Source organism: Vespula pensylvanica, chromosome 2, assembly GCF_014466175.1.
Source record: "Vespula pensylvanica isolate Volc-1 chromosome 2, ASM1446617v1, whole genome shotgun sequence".
Lineage (NCBI taxonomy): Eukaryota > Metazoa > Arthropoda > Insecta > Hymenoptera > Vespidae > Vespula > Vespula pensylvanica.
The window spans coordinates 13,801,114-13,818,401 of record NC_057686.1 but is presented as its reverse complement, the minus strand read 5'-3'; the positions used below and the strand labels follow the sequence as shown (position 1 = coordinate 13,818,401).

The window sequence follows — 17,288 nt, the reverse complement described above, 5'->3', positions numbered from 1 at the left end:
CTAGGAAGATCTATGCGCTAGCTAGGATAGCGGGGTTTCGTTATCGAATACTCGTGATAATAGTGATAGTTGTAATAGTAGTAGCGATAATAGTAGTAGTAATAGTAGTAGTGATGATAGTAGTGTGGTAGTAGTAGTAGTAGTAGCAAGGAAGGTAGTAGAGAAGCACCGACCGACGTCTGGCATGGCAAAGGGGAAAGTTCGATATTGATCAGACAGTGGAATGCCTCCTGTTCGCGTCAGGCAACACGATTTCTCATCGTACCTTTATACGGACTAGCTCGAACTTTAGTCCGGTAAGTTGAACGGCTGAAGGAGAGATAAAAAGATAGATACATAGGAAAAGAGAGGGAAAGAAAGAGAGAGAGAGAGAAAGAAAGGGAAAGAGACGGAGGAGGAGACAAAGGGAAGAGCCAGGTAACGTTAAAAGGAAAGCAAAGAGGGAGAAAAAGAAAGAGATATCGTAAGGTAGCGATTGGAAAAAGGCAACTGCCAGTAGTCTGGCCCCTGTCACGGTCAGACGATCCTCCAATACGAAAGAGAGAGAGAGAGAGAGAGAGAGAGAGAGAGAGAGAGAGAGAGAGAGAGAGAGAGAGAGTACGCGTGGCCTTTCGACCAAGCTCCTCACGAACGAAGAAGCGGTAAATTCAATTTAGCAAGAGGAGTGAGGGAAAAATTGCGTGCGTACGTGGAAGGAGAAAAAAGCTCTCGAGCATCAACAGCAGCAGTAGCAGCAACAGCAACAGCAACAGCAGCAGTAGCAGTAGCAGTAGTAACAGCAGCAGGATGGATAACAGCAAACGAGGAAAAAAATAAAAACTAAGGAGAGAAAAAAGGCGGATAGTGGTTACACAGATTTTTTTCTCACAATCTCGACTTAATCGAAAGGTGCCGGGAAAGAGAGACGAGAGCCATCAAACACGCTGAGAGGAAGACGAATTTCGTCGTGGAAGCATGCAAGCGAATATGCGAGCAAGCGAGCTTTCTCCATCTCCGTTCTGTCTATTCGTCAAATGAAATACGACCCTTCCGAGCCTCGGTGGGCCTACATAAAACGCACATTACTCTTAAGTTTTTCTCGCACGCCGATACGACAAGGAAGTGTTCTAAGAAAAGGGCACCGCTCGAGGGCGTCTAGCGAATCTATTCCCATCGGACGCAGTGCGAACGTTCTTTTCTTTGTGCGGAGAAGAAACCGAACGTTTTTCTTCCCTTCCACGCGGCAAGGAAGGACGAGCTCATGTGAAATTCGAAGAAACGTTTTGATTCGTCGTCGTTGGGATATAGTGAGGGCTACGTGATAAAAAGAAAAAAGAACAAGGGAGACAGAGAGAAGAGAGAAAAGAGGAAAACAATAACTAAGATATAATCGTATTCATTTCTACTTTTTTTTATTTTTTATGAAATAATAATAAAATATTAAAAATGTGTGCAAGAAGGGAACGTGACTCTCGGTCGAAATAACGTGCGTGAACACGGCCGAACAAGAAAAGGACAAAGAAGTTTCGTTTGGTCCGGGCATTGACCTATACCGAGAGGGCTGAAGTACGTCACACGTCGAGGAGGGAACGAACATGCGATTGTTTCGCTTCGCGGTGCCATTGTTTCGCCGTATATACGTTTGGACGCACGGAGACGAACGCAATGAGGACAAACCGCAGCGAGCTGACACACGACTGCCTAAAAAAAATTCTACCCGCCAGTTGCATATTCATGGAAACGTCACGATATTCTCTATCTCTCCATCTCCTCATCTCTCTCTTTCTCTAGCTATGCCATCCACGTGACGCAAGATTATGCATAAAACTACGATATTACTGCGGCTTTCCGATGTTTTCGAGATACTCTTCCCATCCATCGTTGCAGTCATTTCCGAATTCATAGTAACGTTTATATCATGAAAAATATGTAAAAACTGAAAGAATATTAGTTCGCGTCTTTTAATGTTTGTTATTTATTTATAATCGTTATGCTATTAATTGATCGATCTATCACGTACATATTCTAGCTGTACATATTGCATTGCATGCAAGTAAATCGCGTTACTGGTGTAACAGTATCGAAAAGTTGAAATTTTACGAAAATTGTTTATAACAATTATTGAATCATCGTATTTGATACAAAAAGTGAGAGAAGAGAGAGAAGTATAGAAGAAAAGATTTCAAGAACAAAATTGCTCATCAAAAATTGATAGTAACAAATTGTTTATAACAAAATGTTTATAACAAATTATTTATAACGATCAATTAATCTTTGAATTTGATATGGTAATGACAAAAGAGAGGAAGGTCTAGAAAAAAAGAGAAAAAAATTTTTTCTACAACAAACTGTTTATAACAAATTGTTAAATAATCGTTAACGATAAATAAAAATGTAGAGGACAATTTACCCTTGAAAATGGTCTTTGTACGAAGTCGCTACGATTTTTAATTCCAGAGATATTCACGTGCAAATAAAATGTATTTATATTGACCCATTGATCTATGTGATTTCATTCAATATCATTTCATTGATACACTGACCTATATAAATTCTGGGAATTTACGCACTCAGCTGATAGCGTAAACAGTCTTTTTCTACTACTGATTACTACGAACAGATGTACATGAATAATGAATGGCAATCTTTTAAAAGAAATATCTTCGGAACCAGAAATCGTAGAGACTTGAAAGAAAGATCATTTTAAAGGAAAAAATGTTATCTTTTCATCTACATACTTCAATAATATCGATATAATAAGATCGATTATGTCAATAATCTGAATTATGTCGACAAACTCGATGAATTCGTAAAATCTACATTTTTTTATTCATTGGGGCTATACCGATTTATTAAAAATAATTTGTTACGCCTGGGGTTTTTCGTGAATTAGGAAACTACACGAACGCGTTGTACCGCAAATTCGAGCATTTATCTATTTTATCTAGATACCCGTTCGTTTCTCCAATGTATAAACCAACAATAAATGATCGTAGAAGCGTGAAGATAAGAGAAAACGAGGACTATCGGAATAAAACTTACCGAGAACAACAAGCTTGATCGGTCTCCCCAAAAGGAACTCTTCTTGATCGTGTTCCAAGGTACACTCCCACATTCCGTCGTCTTCCAATCTGACGTTATCTATATGCAAAGCTGCTGTAGTAGAATCACCGATGTATCTGTGACCAGTTCCGCTCATTTCCGTTCTCGTGTTTATCGTGAGCATGTCCACCGGATTTCCTTCGTGCAACCATACAGCCGGATTCCCATGTATTCTGTAACTTCTAACGAACGGAGAACGCTTGTATTTCCTTGTCACCGTGTCGCGTGCGTGCGAAACGTGATATTTCAGAACGAACGGGACACACTCGAATCGTCTCCGTCTTCCGAGTACATCTTCCAACTCTCTAATCTACGATTCTCATCCGTTTTCTCATTCTCGGATTTATCGTCAATATCAAGTTATTCAAATGGAACCTATTAAACGTATGGTTCTCGTCGCGTACTCATATATCTATCCTACCTCTGACACCCTAACGACTCATGTAATTCGCAACTATTGTTACTACCCGCTGACGTAATAAATATCGTAGCTACGGATTGTTCGTTTCGCTATTTTTTACGGAAACAAAGCGAAGAAAAGAAACCGCAAAATCTATACTCCTCTATCAGATATGAAACGGAGTTCGATGATACGCTAGAAAATAAAAGGAAAAACAATTTCTATTGTAACTCGATTAAATTATTGTACATATTCCAAGTTTCACGTGAAAGATCTAAGGCTATTCTTCATTATGTTATACTTTCGGTCGAACGAAGTTAAATCGAATCTTCGAAGAAAATAAAAACGTAGAGATTTACCTTGATCCTGATAAAAGCAGCCTAGAATAATTCCCTTCGAGTTCGCAAGGCAAAATGACCTTGCTATGTGGTTTCACGACAAGTTCCAAATGCGGTCTCGTAGAGACGGGTCTTGCGTACGACGTGGACACGCCGCTCGAAGGAAAAGAAAACGGAAGATTGCTCGTTGTCGAGGAACTAACGGACCATGTCTCTTCTTCGGGAGCTAAAAGTGCTGCAGGCTGCGCGACGTCCTCGCCGAAGGATATCAACGTCGACGACGACGTCGTCGTGCTTTTCGTTGTACTTGTCGTCGTCGTCGTTGTCGACGTCGTCGTTCTTCGTGCTCGCCGACCACCCTCTTGTCTTCCACCGCGAAGCGCCAAAACGATCGCTCCGTTACCGGAACCTACAACGAAAAAAAGAAAAAAAAAACATTAATATATATGCGTGTGTGTACAATGTCGATGTTATAATAATAAACTCATTGTCGATATAATTAACGAAAATTATACGGATGAGTTGTATTCTGCGAGTATACGACTAACTAATTCATCCGATAATCAAAACAATAACTTGCATTTATATTACCAGTTATGTTTGTACTCCGAGAATACATGTAAATACATGCATCTGCAGGTTGTAATTTAAAATAATAGAAATTATCCAAACGTAGATGATTACCATATCAATAATGTGTAATCTTGCGAAACAATGCGTAGGGAAATTATCTAAGAATATATTCAAAGTGGTATACAAATTTATAATATCATTGATCAAAGAAATGAAAGATGAGGTATAACAAACACGGCGATGAAAGAACGAAGAGCTTCATTATAATTCCTGATCACACCACGTTTAATCGTACTCCTTTTTCCTTCCGGTTCGTCTATTGTGCGGTCCATCGTGTTACCGCTTTTCAGGACGTACCGGCGAACTAAATTAGACCGCGAACGTCGTCTCAGGCAACTCCCTCTCTATCCTTCTCTCTCTCTCTCTCTCTCCCTCTCTCTTCTCTTTCCTGGCATCCACCGGTAAATATTCTAAAGACTGGGACTTGATCGAGTTAGCAGGAGCCCGGGGAATTCGATAAAGCTACGACAAGAACGGCGAGACGACGCTTCTCTTCTATCCGGCATGCCACTCTCGGCATCTCCTTCCTACTACTCACCCTCTCTGTTTTATCCTTCTTTCTCATCTCTTCTTCCCTACTCTTAAAGCTACCTATCGCGCTTGGTCGACCGAGAGACTTCACGAGGAAAACTAATTATTGTACCGATGAGCGGCGTAACTACCTAACACAACTAAGACCACTGCTGTCTTCCTCTTCTTTTTTACTCCCGTTCTATTTCTTTCTCATCCTCATCTCCTCTTTTCTTCTCTCTTTTTTCGTATTTTTCTTCTTCTTCTTCTTCTATCTCCACGAGATCTCACCGTTCTTCCCTTCACCCCAATTCTCTTCGACTTAGGAACACCGCAATTACCCCAAGCACCGAAGACGCACCAACGCGTTAACACGACGCTCGACGAACTGAAACTCTTTTTTCGTATTCCACGAGAGAAGCTTCCTTGTAATCACCGAAACGGATTTCTCCGAGTTTTCTTCTTTCTTCTTTCGAAAGAAACCCGTGCGAACAATTTGCGATCGCCGTTTGTAAAATCGCCGAGATTTTGATTTCTTGCTTCTCCTTTAACGCGGGTAAATGCGTACCTTTTAATTCGAATAATTAATACAATTTAGACTCGTACGACTAGACAGATAATTCTCTTTTGTAGTATTCTATTGTATACATGTACAATTATCGAAGAATCTCAGAAGAGATCAGAATGGATCAGCGCGAAATATTTCTTGGCTGATCATTAAAATTTTATATTTCTCTCCGTTTATCCACGATATATTCAAGTAGTTATATTTGTAGAAAGTTAGCCATTACGCAGAAATCTTTTATACCTTTCATAGATCCGTCTGAACGATTCTGTTAATTCGTTATATTTCCCAATTACGGAATTTCATGCCAAGGTATAAAAGTTCCATCAAGGCGTAACTACTTTCCGTTAGATTCTATCGAACTACGATTGATTCTTGTTGTACATACGACCTCGTGCTTTCGTACAAAAGGGAAATCTCATTGGTAAGATAAATAAAATATATGTTCGAAGTAGCATGCATGGAGAAAATAGGTAATGTTGCTTCGTTTTCGTTAACACGGTGGAACACGCAAATTCAAGTGGATCGATGCGATGTATCTCGAAGAACAAAGATGAAAGAGAGAGTGTGAGAGAGAGAGAGAGAGAGAGAGAGAGAGAGAGAGAAGAGTGAGTGAAAGAAAGAGAGAGGAAGCAAATCGTAAAAGAAAAGCACGAGCGTAACACGATAACGATACCACGGTATCGCCCGCTAGTGAACAGTCAACCTTCATCAATGTTCTACGTGATATTCCGGCTCGATTATACAGAGCCATCGAGTAGATGTTGTTCGACGTTGATGCATGCATTATTCAAGCGATGTATCCATTCATTATTCATGTCATGATCAATGGATGTCAACAGATTGCGATCTGTACCTGGGTAGATCGATGTGGCAGAAAGGGAAAGTGAGTGCCGATTGAGAGTTCAAGGATGTAGGTAAAAATACAACTTATAGCACATTTGTTGTTGTACATAGGTAAGAGATACACATATAGGTAATGTACACACAGTGAAGAATCGAAAATTGTCATTATCGGATACCAACTACGCGATAGACTGTTCCGATCTGCAACCTTCATTACTTTCTATTATTATCATGCGAATGCGAGCGTTCGCGCATCAGCCAGCGTTATTAGCTAAATAATACAAAGTTAACGAAGCAGCACTGCTAATCACCAAATCACAAGGGAACCTTTTACTCACTGAACTAGCTACTTTTTGTTCTCTACGCACTAGCAGAATTGCCCGTCGAAGTTAAAATATACGAGAGCTCGCGTTAGAAACTGTAGTAATTCGCAAGGAAGAGAAGCTAGGAAACTCAAGTTCGTCCCTAATCCTCTTGGGTGAATTTCGGTAACACTTTGAGAGTGGCAAAATTGTATCTCGCGAAAATGGGCGCACATCGACGGTGAATGAACTTTCGTGAAAGTTCAACGCGTAAAAAGGCCACTGTTTTTCCTTTCGGTCCGTCCACTTTTTTTTCACACTCTTCGTTTACTTACCAGCCGACTACGTTCCCTAGAAAGGAAAAAAAAAGAAGAAGAAGAAGAAGAGAAAAAAAAACGTCTAAATTAAATAAATACAAATTTGTATAACGTAATAGCGTATATCTTCGTCGGAAGGTTTCCTTGAAACCCACAAAATTTGGGTATCTATCGTTCCCATTGATCTGATCCCTTTGAATGTCAGTAACGATCGTGAATTTTCGTCTCGAAGACAGTTCTCGATTTCAAGTCCTTGCAACGAAATCCATCCGCACTCTGAATTCAAATCGAAACCAAGTCGTGTTCGGTCGTTTTGGAACAGAAACTTTCATCGAAGGCTTTACCCGTGTTCGTCTCACCCCGGATATCATGGGAAAAAATGAACTTTGAGAAAAATGTAAAAAAAAAGGAGAGAGAAAGAGAGAGAGAGAGAGAGAAGACGAAGAAGTAGTAAGAGAAGGAAGGTAAAATATGCGACGGTATTCTTACTTCGTACACACGTATAAAGCGATAAAGATCAGAGGATCGTGTAGTGGAGCATGGAGCTACGAGGAAAGAAAAAAGGGCAAGAAAGAACAGAGAAGGAAGGAGGTAGCGAGAATAAAAAAAAAGAGAAAAGAAAAAAAGGAAAAAGGATGGAAAAAAAAGGAAGAGAAGGCGGTAGAGAGGTCGCGATGCTGATGTATATCGTCGAGGGAATCTATCTCTAGCAGAATTCGTAGCACGAACGTCTTTGATGGCAATAGGAGTGATTCTCATCTAACCCGCACCTTTTCCTCGGCTTCCTCATCCTCGGCTTTCTCATCCTCTTCTACCTCATCTTCACCAGCTCGCTTTTGCCTTGTCCTTCCACTCGACGACGCATTCTCTCTCTCTCTCTCTCTCTCTCTCTCTCTCTCTCTCTCTCTCCCTCTCTCTCTCTCTCTCTCTCTCTCTTTCTCTAGCGATTCTCTAGCGATTCTCTAATCCCACTCGTTCTTTCTCTCTCACTCTCTCTCTCTATCCTATCTTTTACTACTATCCTTAACTTAGTGTCATCCCGTACTAAGCCCAATGTAATACCCTTTGGTATCTACAACGGTTACGGAGCGCCTTTGGTTCCTTGCTGTGGACCGTAGCTCCAATCAAAGCGATGCCCATCGTTAAGCCGTATCGACGACCTATATCGCTGTGACAAAGGAGACCTAGAGAAAGGGAGAAACAGAGAGAGAGAGAGAGAGAGAGAGAGAGAGAGAGAGAGAGAGAGAGAGAGAGAGAGAGAGAGAGAGAGAGAGAGAGAGAGAGAGAGAGAGAGAGAGAGAGAGTGAGAGAGAGAGATAGAGGGAAGCATAGTTTCTTGCGCGTAACAACGGATTCGATATAGGGGTAGATGGGAGCAGGTGCAGGTAAGCAGAAATCGTTAGAATCGATAGAACGATAACGATAATGGTTGTCGAGCGCGAACATCCGGAACAATCGCATATCCATTTGTTTTTAAATGGTGGAGAAGAGGATATTATAAAAATATAAAATTGCACGATTAGCTTTTTTCTCTTTCCGCTCTCTCTCTCTCTCTCTCCCTCTCTCTTTCTTTTTCCCTTCATCCGTTTTTTTCGTTCATCAACGATCGAACGGCCATCACTAAACGAAGCGATGTTTTTCCTCCCGCTATTCCGCTTAAAACTGCCTCGAGAAATAGGAAAAAGTAATAGCAACATAGCTCTTGGCCTGCACGCTCGGCAGAATGCTGCCGAGGTAAACGCATTTTTTACACTCCCTTCTCGTTTCCAGTAATAACGCTACGTTACGGGCGTAATGCTTTAAGCACTTATGAACGTACGCCGGCAGTGCAACCTCCCAAAACAAACTCCGATAATCACCATCCTTCTACTACCTTCAACACGTTGACACCGACGATGACATTCCTCCCATCTCCTACTACTCGTACAAAGTATCATCATTCGAGAAGCGCTACTTTAAACTCCAAAATAAAAATGTCGTTTGTTAGAAACACATTACATGCTATTACGTTATTCGCAAAATTAGAGAATTGTTCCGAGAAATTTCTTTCCTTTTTTCTTTTTGTCCTTTTTTATTCTTTATTTGACTTTTATTTTCTCCTCTTTTTCCTATCTGTACGTGTCTAAAGTTGTAAAATAAAATACAATTCCAGTCTCTAATAATCGAGGAATGCGAGCACGTGCACGATCTCTTCGTAACGCGTCGCACGTAATCGTTATCCGAAAGTACTCCCATTCTAATTTCAATTGCCCTCCCTCCACCAGATCTTTGATATCAATTAACGTGGCACGCGTTCACCTCTCTCTCTCTCTCTCTCTCTCCCCTCTCTCTCCCTCTCCTTCTCCTCCTATAATAAGGACTTTAAATTAAGAAAGAAATTTTAATAATCGTCCGAAATTGCTCGGCTTCGCCTTGGTCGTTTCGCCTTTCGCTTTGTTTCATTTTCTCGTACCAACTTTCACGGCACGTTGCACACTTAATCGCGGTTAGATCGAGCTATTCCGAAATTCCGTAGGAATCAAAGCTCGAGAAAATGATGAGAAGTTAATAATTACGTATGTTTGAACTAAGAAGATTAATCATTAAATTAATCATTTAATCAGCGAAACGAGGACGACGAGCTTTTGTCGCTATCAAGTTCGTTCCCCTTCCCCTTCACTGCTGGCCCGTTCTCGACGCAGAGCTCCATTAGCGAGTACCACTGTCCATCCGGTTGGCGGATTTGGCTGGATTCTAATCTAACCGCAGGACATGCCTTCTAATATAGATAGGCTTGATTAATTCCGCGGTAACGCTGAAACGCGTACGCGTATACGTTCAAGTGAAAGTGATCGGAACGATAAACCAAGGAATATTCTAGGAAAGTAATGAGTATTTTCAGGTTATCTGAGAAATAAGGAGGAATAGAAAGGAAATAAAAGATTAGCGATAAGCGTTAACCCGGCAGCTCGTTCGCGCGCGTATCGGAATCAGAAAGAAAATATATCTACGCTTCGGCGAACTATGCAAATTAAATTGAAGAGAGGTACTCGAGCGCAGACAGCGCGAGCTCTCGTGTCCCGCAGAAACGAATACAGGAGGACAGCGAGGAGAAAGATCGTTCTTTCTCCGTCTGGTTCGTTTGCTCACTCGCGCGCGAGTGCTCGCGCGATCGAGTACTCCAGCAGGCTGGTGCTTGCCAAGAGTCCAGGCTACGGATTGGAGAGTTATTGACTGCAAACATACACCGGTCGTCGGTGCAACTGGTTCTCTCTTTGTTCGATACGGATATTACTCGAGGGTAGATCGATAAGGTCACTCATGGGGCGAGAGGAAGTAGAGGATGAGGAGGAGGAATCGACTACGAGGCTCGAGGCCAGAGATTGAAGTATCCGGATAAAACGAGGAAACATGGCAGAGGTCGTGCCTTTCGATTACTCCTCTCTGATGCTGTTTGTAAAATTGGAAGAGGCGACCGTCCCAAAAAAAGTCAGATCGCGCGACAACTAGAGAAAGACGGAGATAAAAAGAAAAAGAGACGTTGCTCCCCGTCCCGAATGATCGTTTATTTTCCCTGTGACGGTAACGAGAAGGATTTTTTGATGTTCGTTCGAGCTGAAAGGATCTCGTTTTTCTTTTCGCTTCTTCGCAACGGCTTTTGCTTAGAAGATACAACGAAACCTTGCTTACACTGTCCACGGATTTTCCGCGAGGTTTACTCTAACGCGTTCCTTCTTTTTCGGATTTTCCAAATAAAGCTGTCTCTTTCTTATCCCCTGTCTCTTTCGTACACTCTGGAAAATAACCATTTTTATGCGTCTTTCAAAACGTACGATACTCTATTCTTTTCATGGTTAAATATTCACAATGTACATACATGCAGGTTTATGTATTTTACTGTTAACGATCTTTGCACGTATATTACTCATATCTTTTCTGTGTAATTAACCTGTGATTTACGCGTATTCTTTTTTCATTTTTCTTTTTTCTTTTTTTTTTTTTTTTTTTTTTTACTTAACGAGTCGAGCATAACACAGAGAGATGTAACACGACTTTGCGAGTTTGCCGAGTTTTTGTACTGCTCCAAACGAACTTCTAGAGCTTACGTGTCTCGTAGAAAAGAATTCCGTTGGAATTTTGAAAAACACGCTTTCGCTTCGTCACGTATCCACCATATATATCCTCGACGGTATTGTACGTGGAAAGAGCAAGAGACGAGAAAGGATATCGTGCGTCCTGTTGGCTGGCCATGCGCCACATCTGAGAGTACCCACCAGAAAGGAATCTCGCAAACCAGTCTACTACCCTCGATATATAGGCCCACCGTTCGAGACCGAGATATTGAGTGATTGATACACTTGCCAAGCGAAGCTTACGGCTACCGCAAGTTTTCTGAAGCTTCGCCAAAAGCGGAATCCGGATGCTCGATGCGCCGAGTTCGGTAGTCCATGCCAAACCGGAAATGACCTCCTGCCTTTATGATAGTAGCCGAGATGAAAGAGAAAGAGAGATAGCCTAACCGATCTATTCCTTCTATGTAATTGTTATCGTTACGTTAGATCGTTTTGCATAATCGAAACACTGACTTCTTCAATCTCGTTGCCAAAAAGAAATCTTTACATGTATCATATATAAATGGGTACACAATATATCATATACGTATGTATATACATATCGTAGACGAACAAAAGGAGATTTCGTGGATGTTTTGACCGATTAGATTTTTCCTTCTAATTAAATTTTCAATCCTTCGTAATCTAAGAATCATGATTCTCATTATCTCGACGATTTCTTAACTTAGAAAGTTACAAGTAAATCTCAGCAAGGTTTGGATCGCCCGATCTTATAATTTATTTATGATTCGGTTACGGCTACTCCTACCGGCAGTCGCGAGTATTTGATAGAAGTGAAAGATTAATTAAAACGTCTAATGAACGTAATGAGAACATTGCTTTCCACTTAAGATCACGGCTTGTTCTCATCCTGGAGCATCGTAATTCGTTCGAAGAAACGAAAACTTTGGTTTACGTTCCGAAACGGCATCTGACGCTTGAACTAACGAATCATCCTTTGCCGTTACATGCTGTCCATCGTAATGGATAAATCATATCCAGTCTGTAATTTCTCTCTTTCTCTCTCTTCCCATTTATTAAAAAAAAAAAAAAAAAAAAAAAAAAAAAAACGAAATTAGAAAAAACCATATATATAGAAAAATACTCGAGCAGTCGAGAACAAACGAATTTCTATCGTTGTTTCGAGTTCCATCGAGAGAGTCGACCTTTCCTTCGGTCCTTTCTAGAGAGTACTAAATCACTGCTACCACGAGTGACGTTATTAATGAAGCGCTAATGGCAAGAGCCACGAGTGTTTCACGTTCGTATTCGACCACTCATCCCTCGGCACTTAACCGTAATTGTTATCGTGTTCGAAGCCTGTCTTTCTCTCTAATCGCGATGCACGAAGATCGATTCGGTCATGACTCTCTAGTTTCATTCATGTACTCGTGTATTCTTCCTTTTTTCTGTTTTAGGATTCCCGATACGACTTTGCCTCTTTAGGATCCACCATCGATTATCCGTAGTAATTGAGAAAGAAATCCTTTTGGATGACATCGAGAGGAAGACTTAGCGAGAACTCGCTTTGTACTCGAAATTTCCGTCTTCTTATCTTCGCATATTGCGTTGGAAACTCTTTTTATTTTCCATAGATGCAGATTATAATAAGAGTATCCATAGTTCGACGTTCGACGTTCGAAAAGCATTAGATTATCTTAAAGGAAAATATTCATTGTCTCATCGATCCATCCAGTTAACGTTCTTCTTCGATATTCTCTATTTCGAATGAAAAGAAATAGCAAACAATGAGGAAGCGCGAATCGTTTAACGCCTTGGCCGGAAAACGCAAGTTCCATTTAACCCGACGAAAAATTCCTCTCTGGGAAGCGTTTCGCGAATTTACGAGCATTCGGTAGAGGCCCTTAAGGAAATGCAGAGGGTACATAAAACGACGCGGGTTTTCCACGTCGGAGATACTTTTATCGCTTACACATTTAGCGCGGCCGAGAGAATTGCCTCGGCCGTGAGAGAAAGGAAGAGAAGAGGTTTCTACTGAAAGAACGAGAGAGGGCTATGGAAAAGAGAGAAAAACATAGAGATAGAAAGGAAGGGAGTAAGAGAGAATACGAATAAGAGAGAAAGAATGGAAAAGAAAGGAAGAAAAAAAAGAAAGAAAAGAAAAGAAAAGAAAAGAAAAGAAAAGAAGAAAAAAGAAAGAAAGAAAGAAAGAAAGAAACAAAAAGAACGAGGACAGTCGTTGCTCGTATCCTCTTCCTCCTCACCCCCGTCTTTTATTCTCCCACCCCTTCTTCTTCCTCTGCAGACTTCCTTGCAGTAAGGAGGGTAATACCGTCGCGCGGTCGTCGTAAAAGCGAGAGAATAAAGAATTCGCGCTCGCTTACCGTGGCTAATAGAATTACCGCGAAAGAAGAGCGGACGCGCCTATCGTCGCAGACGACGACATCCAACCGTTCACGCGTTATCGTCGTTGCCGTTCCATGGTGTGCCGACGATCGCGAAGTCGCTTGGCTTCTCTTCTATACGATTACTTTATACCCTTTACGAGATAAAGCCATTTTCCTTCTCTTTCATTTCATATCTTTTTCAAACGGGATCTTTCGATATTGACGAGCTTATAACTTTTCTTTCCTCTCTTCAAGTTTCTTTCTTTCTTCCTTTCTTTTTCTTTTATTTTCTCTTCTCTCCCTTCCTTCCCTTTCCTTTCCTTTCCTTTCCTTTTTTTTTCTTTTCTCTTACGTTTCAAACAAATTTGTGAATAAGGTCAACGCGTTTATATCGTCTCTTTCCTTTTTCCTGTTCCTAGAAAATCTCGAACGATCTCTTAAATTAAACTTTAACTTTCCGATCGAAATGAAAATGCTGTAAAAGTAATCTCCTTTGAGGTACACTATCGATAAGAACGAGTTTTCGACGGACGATGGCGAATTTTGTGTTGTTACCGCAACGTCGTGGTTTCTACTTACATACATAGATATACTATATGTAGATACATACAAACGTCTCTTTGGAACGTTCCCACATCAACGTCAGCAAACTTCTTCTGTTCCGTTCTCTACGAACAAGTTCCCTGCGTCAGGTGCAGCGAGAGCATGCTGCGCTGCTTTACCGCTACCTTCGATGATGTAGATTCGATTTTGAGGATGATCGAGGAATCGAAAAGATCCCGTTGACTCTCCCGCCCTCTCGAAACTTCGTCTTTAAATAATTATCCCATGCCTTCTTCGAATATATACGTATCCGAACGTTTGACAAATTTCCAGAGATCATCAATCGACTGTAATTTGGCTGAGATTCGATAATCTTCTTCTTTCTTTCTTTTTTTTTTCTTTTTTTTTCTTTTTTAAATCAAAGAGTATCTGGCTCGTGATAGCACGGTTTGGCTGCAATGCGATTATCGCGATGCCACCACGCCATCCAAGTTTTCATCCGCGATAACCATCCACGTCCATCCTCGCGTATCGAACGTCCATTAATTATCGCCGGAGGAAGAACGTCTGCTCGCGACGCACTTCGTCATTATTCAACGAAACTTCGAAAGGTGAAAAAAAAAAACAAAAAGGAAAAAGAACAAAAAAAAAAGGGAGAAGAAAATAAAAAGAGAAAGAACTCCACTTCCAAGTTGAAGTTTCATCGCTTCCATTCTAGTTGTGATGCTCATAAATATAAACGGCTGTAAAATGAAATGGCCGTAAGGTGGGATCCCTTTCGATCTTCAGAAAGCATGTGCTTTTCGAATTCCTTTCAGAACATAATGCGACCGATGAAATTTATATTTTATTATATATATTCTGTTATTCTTTTTTCTTATCATTTCATTCCTAAACTATTTCGAACTCATTGTCAGGTGGATATATTATTTAGGAATACTCGAAGGAGTCTATAAAGAAGAAAGTAATATTTGCAAAATGAATTTCGTAAAATTTCTAGAATCATATTTTATAAATAGATCAATGATCGAAAAAAGACAAAAGAAAATGATTAATAAAGTTCTACTTGATGTCAGATAATCGATGAAGTTACAAGGCAGCTATATACACGTAATATACCATTTCTCTATCTTCCGTATCGTAAATTTGCAGACGATTCTATTCTACGTCCATTTTTCTTTCTCACATACGTGCCATTATCCACGAAGACCCAGTACTACCATAAGGACGAGTATGGTCTCACGATCCTGCTTACCACCGACCGTTCCATTGTTCGTGCCATTTTCACGCTTGAAAGGCGAGGACGAACGACGACGATGAACGACGACGACGACGACGACGACGACGACGACGACGACGACGACGACGACGACGACGACGACGACGACGACGACGACGACGACGACGACGACGACGACTACGACGACGACGATACCAACGACGGCCTGCCAACTTTGAACAACGAACTTCGCTAGCATATCCGTGTGACCGATCCCACCTTCCGGCCACAGAAACCGTCCTCGAAACGTCCACGGTAAACCGCCGACCAAAATCCGTAAGACTAGCTCGAAAACGACGATTTCCCTGCTGTCAGCAAAACTTCGTTCGAAGACTATCGATGAAGACATTTTCCTGATCTTTCAATGGATAATTTTAATGATCTCATAGATCCATCGAATTCGCTGATCTACGGGAAAAATTTTGTTGAAAATGTTTACAAATTTTAAATCAATTTACTATCTTTGTTTTAAACGAAACGTCGAACATTGTATTATAGTTGTAACACTTTTCAAGAAAAAAAAAAATAGATCACAAAGAGGTTAATATTATATTATTTATATACGAATATATGGATGGTGCTATATTTTACTTAAATCCAAGTTTATATATATATATATATATATATATATATATATATATGTATCTATACGTTTTGTAGAACGAGCTTGTGAAATCTTCGTCATTACTCTTACGATCGAGTTATCGAATGTTTCATGAAGAATATCGGTGTAAGAACGGTATCTTGCACGTATCACGAACAAGAGATACAGATACGTGCCGTTTGTCTCGACGTTGTATCCGTCCTGGTAAGTAAGAGAACGAGGAACAATAGCCGGTCTTCTCGTAAAGCTCGCTCCTTCTTCCGATCCTTTCTGGCAGCCCGTGAAGAAGCCGGGTACTTTTCGTGAGCGAAGAAGCGCGACGTACAGAAACGGGGAGCCATTTTTAGGTCGCTTTCATTTGACACTGCCATCCGTCTTCGCTGGTGGAAATAAACCGGCGACTGCCTTCCACGCGAGTAGCATCGGCAATGGCTCTGCCTCGTTTCCGCTCTTTCCATTCTTCGCGAATAATCCGTTCTCACTCTTCGAGATACCTATAGGTCTACTCTACAATGCGTGTGTGTGCGCGCGCGCGTGTGTGTGTGTGTGTGTACATATATATATATGTATATAGATAGATAGATACATACATACAACCGTACATACGTATATAAATAAATATATGTATATACGTGTATGTACGGCCATTTTGAAGGGACTGACAAAGAGGCGATAGTAAATCCTGAATATAACGTAATAGTCCTAGAGGAACGTACGAACCGAGCGTAAAATGAGATCCGTCTCACTCTCGCACGCTTCTTCTCAAGGACAGTGAAGAATTATCGGTCTCTGGATACACCTACAACGAAGGAGAGTAAACGATCTCGCGTTCGTATCACCTAGCTATCCCGCTCGTCGTCGCTCGACACGATATTCGATCGTGGTGTACCAAGAAAAAAGTATTATGCGGTGACGAAGAGTGGTAGAGGAGGGAAAAATGGTAAAAAGACCACCGTCCTAAGCGGAGCAACTTTCCAGTCACGCGAAGACACGTCGACGATATCGATCATCTCACTTGACATCCTCTTTCCTTCTCGTTCTTCGAACTTAATACTTTCGAAATCGATTGCGAACTATTAAATACTACAGTCATTGCCAGAAAAAGAAATGAAACATCGATGTCGTCAAGATTTACATTTGTTCGCCGCATTATACGAACTCTTTATTAAAATAGTCTCTATCTCATGAAAATATATTAGAAACAATATTAATTTAATTGAATAAGTTATATTCCTCGTTTAAGACTTCCGAAATAACAAATTATTTAACCAATGACATTACTACCGATGCGACATTAAAAAATTAAAAATAATGGAAATTAGAAAAACTAGGATCGACGAGAATACTTTCTTTAGATGAATAAACGCTCGAAGATACAATTCGAAGATAAATTCGATATGTATGCGGATAAAAGTTATTAAAAGATAACGT

At 40.7% G+C, this 17,288-nt stretch overlaps 1 protein-coding gene across 2 annotated transcripts in view; it reads right to left on the bottom strand.

The window, feature by feature from the left end:
* Window positions 1-17,288, bottom strand: part of LOC122627393 — a 227,515-nt gene that overhangs the window by 112,538 nt on the left and 97,689 nt on the right. For both annotated transcript variants that reach the window (XM_043808493.1, XM_043808494.1), the window contains exons 4-5: window positions 3,841-4,228; window positions 3,022-3,263 (exon numbers count right to left, since the gene is read on the bottom strand). In XM_043808493.1, coding sequence (XP_043664428.1) covers window positions 3,022-3,263; window positions 3,841-4,228 — 630 coding nt within the window. The remainder of the gene's footprint in view (window positions 1-3,021; window positions 3,264-3,840; window positions 4,229-17,288) is intronic.